At 40.1% G+C, this 18,793-nt stretch overlaps 1 protein-coding gene across 1 annotated transcript in view; it reads right to left on the reverse strand.

Moving 5' to 3' along the window:
* The window catches only part of Cse1l (chromosome segregation 1 like), a 47,492-nt gene continuing 28,699 nt past the window's right edge, over positions 1–18,793 (reverse strand). Inside the window, exons 10-25 of the mRNA XM_038330386.1 lie at positions 18,634–18,763; positions 17,849–17,914; positions 16,972–17,174; positions 16,232–16,316; positions 14,384–14,445; positions 11,239–11,375; positions 10,144–10,247; positions 8,713–8,810; positions 5,939–6,089; positions 5,628–5,836; positions 5,083–5,180; positions 4,900–4,985; positions 4,452–4,533; positions 3,006–3,152; positions 1,586–1,817; positions 1–524 (exon numbers count right to left, since the gene is read on the reverse strand). Of these exons, the coding sequence (XP_038186314.1) occupies positions 435–524; positions 1,586–1,817; positions 3,006–3,152; positions 4,452–4,533; positions 4,900–4,985; positions 5,083–5,180; positions 5,628–5,836; positions 5,939–6,089; positions 8,713–8,810; positions 10,144–10,247; positions 11,239–11,375; positions 14,384–14,445; positions 16,232–16,316; positions 16,972–17,174; positions 17,849–17,914; positions 18,634–18,763 (1,980 nt within the window). The 3' untranslated portion in view covers positions 1–434. The remainder of the gene's footprint in view (positions 525–1,585; positions 1,818–3,005; positions 3,153–4,451; positions 4,534–4,899; positions 4,986–5,082; positions 5,181–5,627; positions 5,837–5,938; positions 6,090–8,712; positions 8,811–10,143; positions 10,248–11,238; positions 11,376–14,383; positions 14,446–16,231; positions 16,317–16,971; positions 17,175–17,848; positions 17,915–18,633; positions 18,764–18,793) is intronic.

Raw genomic sequence — 18,793 nt, forward strand, 5'->3', positions numbered from 1 at the left:
GTAAGTCAACAAGTGATCCTTTACTTTTTCGCATTTCCAATAAAAGCTTAATGAAACGGACAACAGTACAAATGACGAGAGAAATACAAGCTTTAAAAGAAAGGGCTTAGAAACAAGTCTCCAAAGGGAAGGTCTGCCAAAAATCTGAAATAATCCAAACCGTGCAAATGCTCAACATAGACCCACCCATGGCCATACATGGCATTGTAAATACTTGTCCCATGAAGCCACAAACCAGACAAGATACCAGTTATGTTGATGTTCAACACAAACAGCCTCGTTTGCTTAGAGCAGTATTTACTGTCCTCTGTAAGATGGAGTTTGTCACAAATTCAAGAGGTTGAAAACCTTAACTGTTTCACCAGAGCTGTGCTGAGGAGTCCACATGGTTCCTAAGAAACCATCCTGGGCCCATGGGGTCAGGAAGAAGCCATTCACAGCAGGGTAACGCTGGCTGCCTGCAGGTAGCCTTGAAGGTACTGCAATGCTTCTGCGTTGAGGCTGGTGCTCACCATGGAGGGAACCTGTGAAGGAAAGGAAGCACATGGTGTTGGGAGGCTCTTGTGTTACACACAGACTGGGACCTGAATGAATGCTTGCCGCTAGGTGGGGAAGGGCAGCTAGTTCCTGTTCCTGTTCCTGTCCACAGGAGGTAGAAATAACTGACTTCATTCCTTCTAAACGGCTGGGCTTAAGGCAGGTGAGAAAAGGTACTGTATGGGTAGAGGTAAGTTTAATCCCCAGGACTCATTTAGCAGAAGGAGAAAACTGACTAGTTGTCCGGTGACCTCTACAAACGTCTCAAAAACTAAGGTAGATGGCCTCTGAAAAATCCAAGATTGCCCTCTGGCCTACACATACACATATATACATGGTAGACCCATAAAGAATTACTGTTAGGGGTGCTTTGGCTGATAAAAGATCTTTGTTGTTTTTGTTTGTTTAAATGGGTAAGAGCTGTCCTGCAACCAGGCTATCCTGAACTCCTGACTCTGCCTCCTAAGTGCTGGGATTAAAGGCTTGTATCACTAACACCTGATAAGGTTTTTATGTTCTTTTAGTTTATGGACAAATTATGTATCCCAGGTTAGCCTAAAACTCAGCTATCCACCCACCTCATCTTTGCAAGGATGCACCTACTACCCATGTTTGGCAAAAGAATAGTTAACAAAGCCTAATTAAGTACTTCTGTGTACTTATAAAACAAGTAATTTACAAGATGTTGGTAATTATTTTAACTGGGTTTGTCATGCTGTTTTTATAGGTGAAAAAGAAACTAATATAGTAGAAAAATGCTGAAAGACTAGCTAAATACAGCTAAAAGGCCAGGATTAGATTGAATCCATGATCTATTACCTAATTTCTGAGTATGTTGCAGGTTTTTTGTTTGTCTGTTTTTATTTTTTGGAACAGGGTTTTCTGTGTAGCCCTGACTGTCCTGGAACTCAGAGATTCACCTGCCTCTGCCTCCTGAGTGCTGGAACTATGGGTGAGAGAGTTCCTCAGAATCCCAAGGTGTAAGAGTAAGAGCTACTGATGTCCTGACTGGCCAGTCTTGCCCCCAAGAATGAGACAGCACACTTACCCTTCCCGGACAAGCCGTAGACAGTTTGTGAAGTGACTGTGCCAGGTGGATTTTGGGGTTGTTAACCATCTGACCCACAGGGTCATGTTCTTTTTTACCAGCAAACGCTAGCTGTGAGAAGGCAGTCTGGTACCCTGGCGTATCTTCTATGTCAATAAAATGCTCTTCATCAGGAATGGTATCATCTTCAGGTAGCTCAAAAAGGCCAATAAGAGATTGTAACAAAGGAGTCCTGGATGTAAAAAGGAAAGAAAAGCACAGAAAATCATGTATTTATTTTTAATTTTTGTGTAACAGCCCTAGCTGACCTAGAGCTAGCTCTTGTAGAACAGGTTGGCCTCGAACTCAAAGAGATCCACCTGCCTCCTGAGTGCTGGGATTAAAGGCGTGCGCCACTACCATCCAGATAGATAGATGGCTTATGTACAAAATTCCAGAAATAAAAGAAATGAAAGAAGCTGGGTGGTGGTGGCGCACGCCTTTAATCCCAGCACTCAGAGGCAGAGGCAGGCGGATCTCTGTGAGTTCAAGACCAGCCTGGTCTACAAGAGCTAGTTCCAGGACAGGCTCTAAAGCTACAGAGAAACCTTGTCTGGGGAAAAAAGAAAAAAACAAACAAAACAAAAAAGAAATGAAGGCATGAAGACCTCAGTGGTTTCCAGACCAGCCTATGCTACATAGTAACAATCTATCCCAAAATAAAATGGCTAGGGATAAACAGTACTGAATAACAAGCTTGGAGAGAACCAGAGTCCAATTACTAAAGCAAGACAGGTTGGTAAGGCAGCCTTGGTGGCATCAGCAAGCTTCTGGTTCAACAAGAGACCAAGCCTCAATAAAGTGTGAATGAGGAACACATCCCAAAGGTCAACTCTGGACAATATACAAATGAACCCAGACAGGTGTAGGTTCATACACACATGAACACATCTATAAACATATCCCTCCAAATCAAGAACTAAGGCCACTGACTGGGGCTGGAAAGATAGCTAAGTGGTTAAAAGCAATGGCTGATCTTCCAGAGGTCCTGAGTTCAGTTCCCAGCACTTACCCAGTACTTAACTATCTGTAATGGGATCTGATGAGCTCTTCTATAGAGTGCTCACCTACATAAGTAAATATAAATCTTAAAAACAAAAAAATCAAGGTCCTAGTCAGAAGGTGGTGGTGCATTCCTTTAATCCCAGCATTTGGGAGGCAGAGGAAGGGAGTTCAAAGCCAGCCTGGTCTACAGAGCAAGTTCTACAACAGCAAAACCTGTCTTAAAAAAAAAAAAATTTAAGAACCAAAACCAGGTCTACCATTAGCACTAGGAGTTGTAGGTAGTTGTAGTTGTTAAAACTGACTAGATCAGAACACAATCTGCAGCCACAGACACGGAACACTTCACTTTCCCCTACTCTCAAAAGGGAGGACTCACCACAGCTTGGTGTACTCAGTGTCCATCATTGGTGGACATTCGGTAAGTAATTTGGTTATGCCAACTGCACAGATTTTTTTCTCCACATTTCCAGATACTTTCTGAATCTCTGGAATAATGATTTTTTCCAAAACCATTCCAAACATTCTATTAATAAAAGCAAAACACATCACTCAGTATCAGACAAGCACTAAGTGAAATAATTAGATGTTGTTTCTATTCAGTGGTTTTAAATAAATGAAATAAAGTACTACTGTCTCAACTGACTGCCACGGTATCTTGATTAACACACTATAAGCCTTTCTTTAAGCAAAATCTTTGCAGCTTTTGGGGGCAGTGCAGGTGGGAAGAATTACACGCTTAAAATGTTACTCAAAAATTCCCAATTTTTTTTTAAAGTTGCTCAAGAAATTTTTAAAAAATTAAGAACACAGCTAAGATACAAAAGCCAGAGCACCTACCACTGGCAAGGACCAGTGTACCAGTTCTGGATTAGGAAGTTTCTGTCTGTCTTTGCTTAAACACCTATAAGCACATAAATGCTGATAGTGCATTTGATCAGTCCTTGAATATGCTTTTGATAACATTATGGAAGTAAAACTTCTCACATTCTAATTAATGCAAAATCCTTATTTTGTAGGTTTCAAATTATCTTAAGTACAGAAAATAGATCAAAGGTGGGGTCTTTACTGCCTTATATCAAGAGGACATTAAAAAAAAGATTTATTTATTATGTATACAATGGTCTGCCCGCATGTATCCCTGCAGACAGAAGTTGGCACCAGATCTTACTACCGGTGGTTGTGAGCCACATACGGTTGCTGGGAATTGAACTCAGGACCTCTGGAAGAGCAGTCAATTCTCTTAACCACTGAGCCATCTCTCCAGCCCCAAGAGAAAATGTTTTGCTCTGTGTAAAAGGGTCCCAAAGGGCAATGGATAAGCTTCAGACTGCCCCACGATCCCCTACTACTAGAAATTGCATTTTCTTATACTAACTTTCCAAGATAATTGATTTTAAAGTCAATCTGCACAGTTTTGGGATATTTTCTCACATGATTTTCCCCTTAACAGCTGTCCTCTATCTCTTCTATGTTAGTCTCCTAGTTCCTTATAGGTCACAATATCAAACACATTCTGTGAAGTCAGAACCAAGCTTCACCAACTGCAAGGTTCTATCACTGCCACCAGCTGCTGCCCTTGAACAGTGCATCTCTTAGTAGATAAGTCTTTTAGTAGATGCTGAGCTGTGTGAAAAAAATGTCAGAAGAAAGAAACTTGGGAAATGATGCATTTCTATGTCCAGGAAGGCTTCCAAAACCTATCCCCAAACCAGAACAACAAAGTCACCGTCACCATCACACACACACACACACACACACACACAACTAGTTCATACTAAAGAGGTCAAACAATTTTCTTCTTATAAACAAAGCCGTAACTCACTTAGGTTGTATGCCATCAAATATTTCTTGTAATGCTAATGCTCCATACTTAATGCAATATAAATTAATAAACACTAAGAAACCTGTAGAAAAAGAGACAAAGTATTATTAGTGGAATTAACTGAAATTTTAAGAAATTTCTCTTAAAACCTGCCAAGGGAATGTATATATCAGTTCAGTACTTGCTCCCAAGACACCCCAGAGTGGCCTCCTTGTCAGGACCACAGTCTTCTGCATCTCCACATCACTATTTCTACTGAGAGGGGTTTTTCTCCCTACACTTACACAAACCAAACACCAAACTTTGGAACATAATGCATTTCAAACTAAGCAATTGTTTGGGAAACAAACATTCTCCCAGATATTTATATGTAATATTTATGACTGATAAAAGGTTTGCCCACCACCAAGAGTCTCAAAATACTCAGTTTTCCAAAAGATGCGCTTACTCTTGATAAACTTGGTGGTCTTGGAACTCTGCAGTCTCTGGAACAGTAGAATAAAGATCTGCTTCCTGTACTGGTCAACTGACTCACTAAATACCCGAAGAGAAGAACACAGATCATCAGGTCAGGCCTATGAGCACGTAACACAATCTTTACTTCAATACACAGAGGGTTAATATGACTCACGGAGGCATGTGCTCTATTATGCTGTTGAGAAGATAGAAGCCTTGGTGATCATTTGCTTTGGATGCAATTAGCTTCTGGAAAACACCCAGTAACCCAGGCTGCAACAAATCAGATAAAAAAATGAGCACCCAAAGAGGTTGTTACTTTGGAAAGTGGTTACCACTGAACAATGCAACCAGCCTCACTCTTTTGCTCTTACTAGTGAACTGAAAATCATGTAGCATTGGCCAAAGATGGAGCCAAAGATGACTTTGAACTTTTAATCCCCCTGCTCCATCTCCCCAGAACTGGGATTCTATCTGTGTACAACCATTCCCAGCCTTTCCTAGCTCTTATTTTTGAACTGTAAAGGGGTGAAGATGACACCCTCTTACCATAATAACCCATTCAAGGTAAACCTTTGAAATTAACCTACTGGCTCTTATTTTTCAACTACAGATATAATAAGCAAATAATAGCTGATATCAACAAAGTATACATTACCATTCCTATTAATCACATCTCATTTTATTGAATTTAATTATTTTAAGGAAATCCTGACTCACAATTTTGTCAGCTGCAGCACTTGCTATTGTACTTGAGCCTCGTTCTAAGAATGCCTGGAGCAGCCTCACTAGAGCAGGAATGTTTCCTGTTCTTTCCCAGAGCACTGGCTGAAGGAGGTGTGGAAACAAGGCCATATATGAAGATGGGATATCATTTTTGTGTGTTTCCAGAAGCAAAGACATCACTTGAAAGACGTAGGGAATAAATTCTGTTGATGAAATTCAAAGAGAACCGTTACTGGCAGCCTGCACAGCTGTGGTGTAAAGGGCAGCACTGTATAACCACAGTCTCAGCACATCTGCTAGCTTACCTTGTACATCATTTTGTAAGATTTCAGTGAACACTAAGAACAAAGCCTCCTCAAAATTCACAACAGCAGCAGGGTTAGCTTTGCAGGTTATTCTTATAGATAAGCATATTGCTTCAAACATGTAGTGATTAAAATGAGGTTTGCTGGGATTCTGAAATAATAAAACCAACGAAATACCATCAGAAAAATCCAAGTGACTATATCACCTAGATAGAGCACAACACACTTGATCCTCCTAAAAACCGGTAAAATAGATGTTAGCTCCTTTTAAAATGGCATCAAAGGGGGGCATGGTGAGACACACCTTTAATCCTAGCACAAGGGAGGCTGAGACTGGCAGAATTCTCTGAGCTCTGGGCCAACTACATAGGTAGTTCCAGGCTAGCCAGGGATACACAGTGAGACCCCGTCTTAATGAAATAAAATGAAATAAAACAGTGGAGCTCAAGCTATGACTCAGTGGTTCTGAACACTGGCTGCTTTTACAGAGGACCTGGTTTTGTTCCCAGCACTTGGGAGTGTGGTGGCTCACATCCATCTGTAAAATTCAGTTCTAAGGAATCTGACACACCCCTCTTTTGAATTTGGTGGATACCAAGTATGCACACAGTACAAACACTCATACACAGAAAAACAAGTAAATTACCAGTAAGAACGAAGGAAAAAAAAAAGAACTAAACCAGTGTGTGTTTCTTGTTTTTTATTTTGGGAGTGTTAATGCTGGGAATGAAACCCAAGGCTTGGCACACTCTAGGGAAGTGCTCTACCACTTAGCTAGCTAGGTCCTTCACAGTTCCATTTGGATTAGGTAAGCTGTAGTCCCCAGGTCTATAAGAGTTATCTTAAAGCCAATTGTCCTCAGAGACCCACACTACAGGCAGTGGGAACAGCCCACTCTGGCCCTACCCGTCCAGGACACCTGTGTGTCGGGGCTGCAGACTCAACAACAGCAGTCCTATCTTCTCAAGCGCTCTTGCAAAGTCACCACGAGCTGGCTAGAGCAGAAGGGAGCACACACAAGATGTGTGTGTGCTCACACAACCCTGCCTTGTTCTCCCTCCATTCCTGAAGTCCCAAAGCAGTTCTACACTAAGAAAGGAGGCAGAAGATAATCAGTCTGCTGTCAAACTAATACTCTCTCACTTTTTAAGAGAAAAGGTCTCACTATGCAATCTTGGCTGGCCTGAACCTTAGAGACCCTCCTGCCTCTGCTTCCTGAGTGCTGGCATGAAAGGTGTGAGCTATCATACCTCACCAACTCTACTACTTCTTATGAATTCAAATACTTTTCAGAGCATATCATGTGTGTGTCCCCATACTTTCATAAAAGCATGCCAACATGAGGCCAGAAAATGCTCAGACCTCCTTGTTTGAGCTGCTGCGGGCCATGATGCAAATACTGCAGATGTCAGCCCACCAGATGAGTAATTCTCTGATGGAGGAGAACCCAGTTCAAGCAAAGCTTACAGGACCGTAGACTCTGGAGACTGGCTGCTTTTGTCTATAAATTCACATGTGCAAAAACAACAATGTGGAATCTCCCCATTATTCTGCATTTTCATGTAACTTGTACATGTAATTTCATGACTACATCTCAATCTTATGGGCACATATATCTGTACATGGACAGGAAGATAACTTCCTAAGATGTATTATTCAGATAAACAGAAATACACTAAGATATGCTTCATAACTAGATCTATTGTTCCACGAGGACTGGAAAACACTTAGAAGCCTGTTTTCTTTACTCAGACTAATGTAGAAAACCATTTCTCCCCAGTCCAAAACAAGCTACATACATTTAGCTGATTTAAAACCTCAAGATCAGTCGGGCGGTGGTGGCGTACGCAATTAATCCTAGCACTTGGGAGGCAGAGATTAAGGCCACCCTGGTCGAAAGAGTTCCAGGACACGTTCCAAAGCTACAGTGAAAGCTAGTCTCTTAAAGCAAACAAAAAATTAAAACATTCAGGAGCAAATTCAAACTAGACTGTCTCTGTAAACAGATCTTAAGTTAAAAACTTTGCAGATATGCACAAAGACTGAGTTACAGGTGTCTAACCAAGGTTATTAGCACAAGCAACCTAAAATACTATGCCTGCTTCTCTTGCCAAGTCTGACTGGTAAAGACCCACTCCCTATGTGAATTCCTTAGCAGCTTGTCTCTTTGGCACTATATATATACCCCTGGCCTCAGGTCACAGCCTAGACACCAGAAACCCAGAAGCCAGCTGTTGTCATAGTTACTCCCCTCAGATGTTGCATTTGTAACCTTTTTTTTTTTTTTTTTTTTAATTGAAAATAGTTTGTTGTTGAACTTGTATATAGGAGAGAATTGTAACTAGAGAACAAAAGCTGGGAATAAAGAGCATGACCCCCAGAGGAGTCTCCTTCCCTCAGATAGACAGGACATTTTTCTAAGCCCTGCTGTTCTGAAGGCATTCTTTCTGCAACCCTGGTGTAATTCAGGGAGCTGGTCTCAGGCTGCAGGACCTTCTACAACACCTGGCCTGGTGCCCAGGGGCACTGAGCCCAAACATTTCACAGGAAATTTAAAAGCAATCCCATGGGCTGGCAAGAATGCCCAGCAGGGTGAAGGCACTTTCTGGCAAGCCTGACAGTATGAGTTCAATATCCAGAGTATGAGTTCAACATGGCATAAGGAGAGAACTTCTGCAAGTTGTCCTCTCACTTCCACACACATCATAGCATCAGTGTGCCCACATACACAGTCAATGTTTTTTAACATGCACTCTCATTCTCAGGGCCGTTACCTTACTAACAGCTAACAGCTTCTGTGTGAGCTGACTGATGAGAGTTGCGATGTAGGGGATTATGGCTTCTTGCAGGAGGGAGAAACTTCTCATGATAGCTGTAAAATATAAAAACCGCACAAACAGTTTAGTTAATCATTAAAATAAAAGTGAATGGAGGAAAAGGCCACTACTTAATCAAATAAAAATCTAAGATGCTTAAATATTCCCTATATACCATCCTCCATTTAAAAATGTCTCCCTTCTTTTATATCAGGCTAAAGGTTGGCAACATTTAGGTGGAGAATATTAAAGCACATCTACGAGACCAAGGTTTAAATAATTCAACAGGGAACAATAAAAACATTACTAGATAAGTAAAGGAGCCAATAAAGGAGGAGGAAGGCACAGTGGGGTGGCAAGGATAGCAAACCAGAGCATTCAGTAACAGACCTCAATCTCATGATTTTCAATTAGAAACCACTGGAAGAACTATTAGCCAAGATCTAAAATAAACAATCTCAGCTCACAGGAAAGTAGAAGAAAACTCTGGCTACTGATCTCCTTAAAGACATTAAAAAAGCAAAATACAGAGTCCATACTATAAAAACTCTGCACATTAACAGGTGCCTAAAAATACGTGGCACAGGAAAGGCATATACTGGTAAGCTAAATATGACTATTATCATTACATAGACTAATTTCCAGATTCAGTGTTTACTAAAAACCCCTGCTACGACATGCTAGTCCCAAGCAACAGAATCCATTATCTCTTCGTTCCAAGTTGTGCACAAGGTGTTTCCTCTACCTGAACAAACACACACATCAACACAGCCTAAGTTAAGGCAGTCAAAGGATGTGACACTATTTTTTTGAAAAGGTAATGTACCATGCACACTAGGAACACAGTAACAAAGACCATAGATCATTTTGTTGTCCTCATGGTGTTGAAGCCCACATATATAAAGTCCCAAAATCCTGATGGGAGCTGCAAGATCAGGGAGTTCCTTTGGCAAGCAAATGCCATGACCTAAGAGCACTAAGGCGTTTGAGGTGTGACAGTGAGAAAGAAAGATTGCTCCCAGAAGATAAAGCTGGTATAAGGGACTTTCCTAAGGCAGTGCATGGCAGATCACTACTGCTGCCAGTATTCCCACTCAGCAGAACACAGCTGACTTTGCCCTCTAAAAGTAACTCTAGGAAAGGAAAAATGAAATTTTGCTACATTTTTTACACAAGGAATAGCACTTCATCAACCTAAACTAAAACATTTTTGAAAAACTGTTAGTTAATAAAGTAACATAAAAAAAAAAAAAAAACCAAACAACCACCTTTTTTGGACAAACAGAACCTGGTTCTTAAAGTATGAAACCTAATGTATAACTAAAGTGTTTACCTTGTAATCTGAGGTTAGATACTTAGTTATGGTCTGTACACCAGGGAAACGCCTACCTTTCATAATATATTCATTTTCTGAAGAGCCAGGAAGTGTGAGAGCTTTGAAAAGGTTTGTTAGCAGAATCTCAACAAACGGTGCGATTTCTGCAGCTGTAAAACTATAGATGAAAAAACAGCTTTCAGTCACTGCCAACTGTCAAGCTTTTCAGTGGGGAGCCCTGGGCACCTACTGCAGCACACTCCTTGGCATAAAGCAAGCATCTTTAACCACCGAGAACTGGTGCGCAACACTGATAAATAACTGCTTACATGTGCACATGTCACATTCCTAATTAGGCATACTGGAGTAACTGAACAAATAAACACACCAGGTGAACCGAGTATCATCGCAACCTGCAGTCTTCTTGGTTCCTATCTACCACCATGGAGAACACCACCCACAATCAGGAGGGTTTCAGGCACCCTCTTTTCTTGGAGGTGCAGCACGTGCCTGAAGATGGCTCACAGGCCAATCTTTCATCCTGAGTGGTAACTGAGAGTGTTTGTGCTCAAGGCTGGGTGAAGAGCAGGGCCTAAGACTGTGTTCCATGTCTTACCTAGAGCTTGGTTTCAAGAAATAACACTTGAAAGATGGCGTGAGAAACCACAGAGACCCCTCCTCTGCATTTCATCCTCATCAGGCCACAAGAGCTGTTTTCTTGGCACCTACCGAATGACTCACTCGACTGAACTGTAAGTCTAGGCTGAGATCAAGGAGACACTGCAGAGATAGGCTGCTACACACACTGAGCTGCCCTCTGCTTTAGTCTCAATCTCATGGACACTGAATACTCAAGTCTCCCTCCATGTTTTCCTCTCTCCTTTGGGTGCTAGAAGATTACGAATAAAATTTGCAGCCTCTTCATTATTTAAGGCCTCTGACATACCAGTTTCCATTAACCACACTACTGTTATTTTCCTTTGCTCTAATCCATTATCACAATGAGTCTTTTTGGAATGAAAGAAGGTAAATGAACAAAAATTACACATGTACATTTTTCTGAAGACTAATGACATTATGAACACATCCAAAGACATTTCAAAGCAGTAAGGTATACCCTCGGCCCTAAGCTAGAAAGTATGGGAATGAATCAGAAATCAAATACTTACAGAGTGGCATTATTTGGACCTCTCATAGTAAACAGCCTTTCGAGAGCATGTGCAGCGTAAGTATGAACAACAATGCTTTCAGCCTGCAGATGACTAATCAAGAGAGGAATAGAAACTAAAAGGTGCTCTTTTGGTACCTGAAAAACACATTAACAAATCTTCTAAATACAATTATTACTTTTTAATAAAAGACAATAGAAAAATGGGGTGTACTGACATTAAAAACAGCACCCCCCTCCACCAAACTCTGCTGTACTGTAGAACGATATATTGTTAAAAACGTGAAACATGAATGGTTTGAAACCCACTAATTTTTAAAAAGATTTTTTTGTGGGGTTGGGGGAGTTCTGACAGGGTTTCCCTGTATAGCCCTGACTGTCCTGAACTCACTCTGTAGGTCAGGCTGGCCTTGAACTCACAGAGAACGACCTGCCTCTGCCTTCCCAGTGCTGGGATTAAAGGCATGCACTATCACCACCCCGCTGAATAGATTAATTCATGTATAAGAGTGCATACATACTACATGCACACAGGAGCCTGTTTGTCAGAAGAGGGAGTAAGAGCTCCACAAACTGGAGTTACATAGAAGTTGTAAACCACTTTTCTAGCTACTAACCTCACTGAATTTTTTTCCTCTCCAATTCTTTTTTTTTTTTTTTAAATTCATTTATTCGTGCATTTTATGTATATGAGTGCTGATTCTGGTCCCATTATGGATAGCTGTGAGCCATCATATGGGAATTGAACTCAGTACCTCTGGAAGAGCAGTCAAGTGCTCTTAACCACTGAGCCATCTCTCCAGCCCCCGAATTCTTTTCTGAACACAAAATCATACAGGCAAAATCTAATAGATAAGTGAATACACCAAAAGAGCTTTCAACAATTTGAAGAACTATACTTTAAAATAATTCAAAGTTATTTTAAACATACTTTAAATGTTTTAGTTTTGTGTTTGTGATGGCACGTGGAGGTGACAGTACAGCTTACAGAGGGCTGCTCTGCTCTGTTCTATTTGGGTTTTCAGAACTGAATTCTGGGTGCCTAGCTGGGCCACAGGTGCATGTCTTTATCCTTGAAGCAGCTAAAAATCTGCTAAGGGAAACACCACAGATAAAGGCTAGAAATATGGCTCAGCAGTTAAGAGCTCTAACTGCTCTTCCATAGGACCTGGGTTTAGTTTCCAGCATCCATATGGTGGCTCACAACCATTTATAACACCAGTACCAGAGAAGATGATATCCTATTTCTGACCGTCAAGGGTAACAGGCATATATGATCTACACATAAAATAGTAAAATAAATTTAAAGACATTTTCTTTGGATATCACAAATAAACAGCATTCAGTTGTCTTCCTTAGTGAGAACACTGGTAGTTATTTTGAAGCCACATACTTACATTTTAGGGTAAATTAAAGAAATATAAATAGAATATGATTAACGTTACATAAAAGCTGAGTATGATGGTGCATATTTATAATTCTTGGAAGGAGTCTGTGGAATTTAAGGACAACCTGGTCTGATAGTCAGTCCTACGCTAGTCTGGAAAATAGTAGGACAATGTTGTAAAGACAAAACAAAAAAACTCAAAACAAGGGGAAATTTTTTTCTTATGGTAAATTTATTTCCTTTCCAATTCTCCCTATGAAAAAGCCTTGATCCAATGACATCTCACTGGCAATATCCCTGGAGCCACTGGGTGGTCTTCTCCAAGCTGCTGTTTGAGACAAAATATCCCTAAGGAGCTTTGGCTGATATGAGCCTTACTCCATCCTGCTCTGCTTCTCAGGCTCCTTACAGGGATTACAGATATGGCATCAGATGGTGGTCTTTGAATAAAATTTTAACCTTTGAGAGGAGTTCTAGGAAGAAAATGTACAAGAGGAGCCTGGAATATTTTGTCATTTGAGAAAAACTCTCAGAGGTTATAGAGTCTATATCAAGAAGACACAGAAACCTACACAGAAGAGGCTTGTTGGCCAAAAATCGGCAGCTAAAACACCCTAAAGCCTGCATGTGTAACCCTACAAGAGTGTTTTCTTCTGTAGAGACCGATAATTATACTATTCATTGACGCAATAATGGTGATGTTAAGATACAGTAAAAATCACAAGTGTACATGTTTTGAAAGAGTAAGTTAAGATTATTCAAAAAATACCAGGAAAGATTAAAATGCTATTAAAAAATGAATTGGCGATAGCAATTTTTCTTCACATGAACCAACTGATAAATGTTATTTCTAAAAGTGGACAGCTGTGATTGTGTCTGCTCTGATGGAATGAAAGAAGATGTATCTAATACATTTCTCTTCTCTTGGGAGGCCACATCCAATCCAACTACCAGCTCCAACAAGATCAAAATACATATCAATTTTTGGGTAAAGGTGCTTGCAGCCATGCCTGACATTTCATACACATGGCAGAAAGAGGGACCACTCCATCCAGTATTCCTCTGACCTCTGTATTTGTGCTGTGGCATGCCTACCTACCCAAAATAAATTTATTACTTCAAAATAGCAATACAGAGACTAGAGGAATACGATACTACCATAAGGATGCAATCAACAAAAGCAGAATGTGCGACTCTGCGATTTCAGTGACTATTCTGACAAATACGGTAAGTAGAGCAGGTCTATGACAAAGTAGGCAATATCAGAATTGTCAACTATAAGCAACCTAGTTTGGATCAATTTTTTTTTTTTTTTTTTGTTTATTTGTCGAAACAGGTTTCTCCGTGTGGTCCTGGCTGTCCTGGAACTAGCTCTGTAGACCAGGGTAGCCTTGAACTCAGAGATCTGCCTGACTTAGCCTCCTGAGTGTTGAGATTAAAGGTGTCTGCCACCACCACCCAGTCAAATTTTTAATAAAACTGTTATAAAAACACAAGATACTAAGGTGGGTTATAGAGATCAACACATGAGAACGCTTGCTTGTTAGCATGTGTGAAAACATGAGTTCAGTTTTCAGGGTAAAAAGTGGAAAAACAAGACATTTAAGGGAAATTAAGCATCATCTGGAATCACAGGTTATTAAAGAGAATTTTTTTTTTTTTTAGTTAGCTGCAGATGTCAAATACTGATTACACAGGAGACTGGAGAAGTTGCTGCATAAAACTATTAAATGCCAGGTGGGGAAAAAGCACTACTTACTTGATTCCTAAAAATCATAATATATTTGATACCATCAGCTTTAAGAACAGGAAACTCATTCACTATTAAAAAAAAAACAAAAAACAAAAACACAATTACATAAGATTACTCACAAATCAGTGACATCAGAGCTTAAACAATGGAGCTACTACTGGTCAAGTGACTGGAGTTTGGCTGCTGCGCAATGTATGTCAGTGTCCCAACAATTAAGCTGTTCTGAACTCACATCATTCAGTTGGGATTTGCTTTCAATTCCTCTAGTGAAAGAAAAACAAATTGGTGATAATAAAATACCAGCCAGCTGTTGCTAATCATAAAGCCAGCTGGACAATGGAGGCATAGAAGCTTATCGAACTACTGTTGACCCCTGTGTGTATATATACTTTCACTGTGTAACTCTGCCTAGTCTGCAACTTGATATGTATATGTGTATATATATATATATGTGTGTGTGTACATGTATGTGTGTGTGTGTGTGTATACATACATACAGAGGGAGAGGGAGAGAGAGAGGGAGGGAGGGAGGAGGAGAGAGAGGGAAGAGGGGAGAGATAGGGAAGGAGGGAGAGAGGGAGGGAGGGAGAAAGCATGCATGAGTGGGCTGGCCACAAACTCATAGAAAGTTGGCTGCCTCTTGGTAAGGGGATTAAAGGCATGCTCCAGAGATATCCTGAGTTTGTGCATAGCACTGTCCTTCCTATCATGGTTGCCATGGGAGAACAGCAGCCATGGCCTTGCACTACCCAATGGCCATGGGCCTCAGCAAGGATGATAAGGGGACAAAGAACATCAGCATGCCGACACACAGCCAGCGATAAAGGCACCTCACCAAGCACCCAAGTTCTTGCGGGACATGAGGCTTTGTAGCCTATGAGTGGCGTGCCATGGAGCTGCTCAAGGTGTCCAAGGACAAACTCGGTATGCACTCGGTATGCACAAGCAGGAAGAGCTAAGCAACGTGCTAGTGGCCATGGGAAGGTGGTAGCCAAAGACTGATGACTCCCACCCCCATAAACGCTGGTGACACACACATACACACAAGAAGGTATGTTCCAGAATGCCTGGCTATATACATTCCTCTTACCAAAAAAGTTTAAGGAATTATCTCAATTTACATCAGCATATTCATAAACATGGGAAACTTTTCTTATCAATTTCACATACTTTGAAACTAAATTTGATTTCTTTCCTTGTTTTTTCAAGGCAGAATATGCTCCATCCCCATATGGCCTTGAACTTGTCCTGCTGCTTTAGAAGTCTATGAACTCCTTAGTCTTCTTGCCTTAGTTTTGAAAATGCTGGGATTACAGACATATCCCACACCCACCCACCCACCCACCTACCCATCCATCCATCTACCTGTGACAGGGTCTCACTATGTAGCTACAGTTATCCTGGAACTCAAGTCTAGATCAGACTGGCCTAGAACTCAGAGACCTGGTGCCTCATGGGTGTTGACAATAAATCCATGTGTTACCAAAACTGGCTAAAATTTTTATTTAATGTGTTTTGCCTGCACTTAAATGTGTGCTAGAATTAAAGATGTTCACCACCACAACCATCTTAGAACTTTTAATTTACTTTCTTTTCCTTCCTATATAAAAATCACAGTAAGAATATAGCAGGATAACAAAGCTGAGTTTCAGTCTGCCTCCTTACTACTAGTTTCTTCTAAAACAAAGTATTGTCAAGTTAATTTTACATAGAAAGGAGCTGAGGAAACCCCGTCATTACTGCCTCTGAAAATTCCAATGACACAGAGCCCTGAACTTCTGCCATATTATTGTAGCAAAAACTGAAGGTACAACATTATAAGTTATAGAAAAGAAACAATTTCACAAAACTCACCATTATTTGACTTTAAATCAGGAAGTATGTGATTCACAAAAAATTCAGTTAGGTTTACAAGTTCATTGGCTTGTGTGATTCCATGCTGAAAAAAATACATAACAGTAAAATAACACAAAATATCTGCATACAATAGCACAAACTTAGGAGATGAGAACTTCATTTAACCCTCTATTGTTGTTAAGTATAAATGTTTTACTTCATCTATGTCTATGCCCCACATGTATGTCAGGTGCCTGAGGAGGCCAGAAGAGGCTATCCAGTCCCATGCAATTGAAGTTACAGAAGGCATGAACCATGTAGATGCTGGGATTTGAACCCAGGTCTTCTGGAAAAATAGCCGGTACATTTAACAACAAAGCTATCTCTCCATTGTTTTTCCTTTTTCTTTCATGAGCCAGGATCTCACTACATAGCACTGAGGGTCTTGAGCTCATGGTTCTCCTCTAGCCTCTTGTGTGCTGGTATTATCTCTTCAGTCCAGAGATGAACACTTCAATACCCAAGTTCTTAGATATAAAACAAAAGTGTCTTAAGACAATAAATGTTCCTAAACCAATTAGTTTGGCTAAATTATGTTTTATACAGTGAAGTAAGAATGGGCAGTGTGGATCAAGAGGCAAGTACGCAGTTCATCCACATATTAAGAGCAAGAGGCTGCATTAGCAGATAGACATTTCTTTTTGAGTCCTGTGGTAGCTAAGCTGTTTCAGAAACAAAACCAACAAGAAAAGATTTACCTTCTGTGTTTGGGCTTTGGATGCCAAAGACGTGACAAGGTAAATGGCTGCATCTTTGTGTTTCCAGTTGACAGAAGGATTTTTTGCATATTCCTGGAGCATAGAATTAACATAACCAGAGAAGATTCCTGTCACAGGACCTTCAAAAAATTTGCATAATCCTCGTACAAGATCACAAGCAGCCCTGCGTCTAGTATCAATATCTATAAAATTGAAAGAAAATGTATCTTGGGACAAAGAAGCAATCAACCAGTCCAGTTTTTAAGAAACTGTCAGCAACACAACAAAAAGAACACACTTTTTCCCCTAAAAAAAACACAAAATGAGAATGAAGCTAAAGTGGTTATAATATCATAAATTCTACAATAATTTGAAAAGACAAAAGATTTAAGACTGTTTTATTTTGATAAAGACTGAACCCAAGCAATCAACGTAGCAATGTAATCAATATAAGGGTTCTACTATGAGCTATATCCCCAGTCTCTAAGAATTGGATCTTTCGAAACAGGACCTCATATAGCATATGATGGCTTCAAACTCGCTGTGTACCCGAGGATGACAATCTTTTGCATGCAGTGGGTACATATATGTATGTTTCTGTGCATGCACAGGCATTTTTAGTGTGTACAGGCTAGAGGTCAATGTTGAATGTCTTCCTTGATCACTTAATACCTTTTTGTGTATATGAGTGTGAAAGCAGATGAGGGGACGAAAGGAAGGAAGGAGACAGACAGACACAAAGGTCAGAGTTAGAGAAGGAAAAGACTCTTAATAAAAGCTGAAGCTATACTATTATCTATTTCCCAATTTATTAGAAAAAAAAAGCCTTAAAATTGGCTTGCTAGGTGACTAATAACTAAGAAAACCAAATACATACCAGAGCCTTCTAAATCCCTTCTTATGTACTCCTCAGAATTATCTTCAAATGCCTCTTCATCAGCAGCTACACAGAAAGTTGATTATTTGAGACGGCCTCCAGAGAACACGTCATCACAATCTACACATGAACTGCTGTTCTACAAGTATTCTTTCACTGTGACTTTAGCAGCAAACACCCCAAAAAGTGAGTATTCGACAAATCATGATTGTAATAAATATTCTTTATTATTTATTATTCCTAAAACCCACCTTCATCGCCAACATTCAAAAGTTTAGGCATCATTCTAGGAATGCCTTCTATTTTGCCAGTAAGTACATTAAAAAAAAAAAATGCAACTGTACTCACTATTATTTGATAAAATATTTCATGGATAAACACAAGTAGCACAGACATCAGAATAAAGATATGTCCTTCAGATGTGTCTTGAAAACTCACAATTGAAACAACAATAGCTAGATGGTGGTGGTGCACACCTTTAATCCAGCATTTAGGAGGCAGAGGCAGGAAAATCTCTGTGAGTTCAAGGCCAGTCTGGTCTACAGAGTGAGCTCCAGGACAGGCTTCAAATTTACACAGAGAAACCCTTTTCAAAATACCAAAAGAAAAAAGAATAACTGCACACACATACACACACAAAATCATAACAATCAGAAGAAGACATCTTATTAAATTAATGTTAAACACCTTTAAATAGGGGAGGAGGGGGATCTCAGCTCCCAAGTTTATACTTTAAAGAATAGCTTTTACTCCCCTGAAAACCCTTTCCACTCTCCCATAATTACCTCTAAATTCCATGTTAGGCACAATAACCTTTTCACAGATACTTGTCAGCGTGTTCTGGTCCTCAAACAGATTCTTATAATGAGGTCTTTCGCAAACTGAAGCCAGAAATTGAATTGCATTGCTTACCAACTGAAACAAAAGACAAAAATAATATATTTA

This window comes from Arvicola amphibius, chromosome 5 (assembly GCF_903992535.2).
Source record: "Arvicola amphibius chromosome 5, mArvAmp1.2, whole genome shotgun sequence".
Taxonomy (NCBI): Eukaryota; Metazoa; Chordata; class Mammalia; order Rodentia; family Cricetidae; genus Arvicola; species Arvicola amphibius.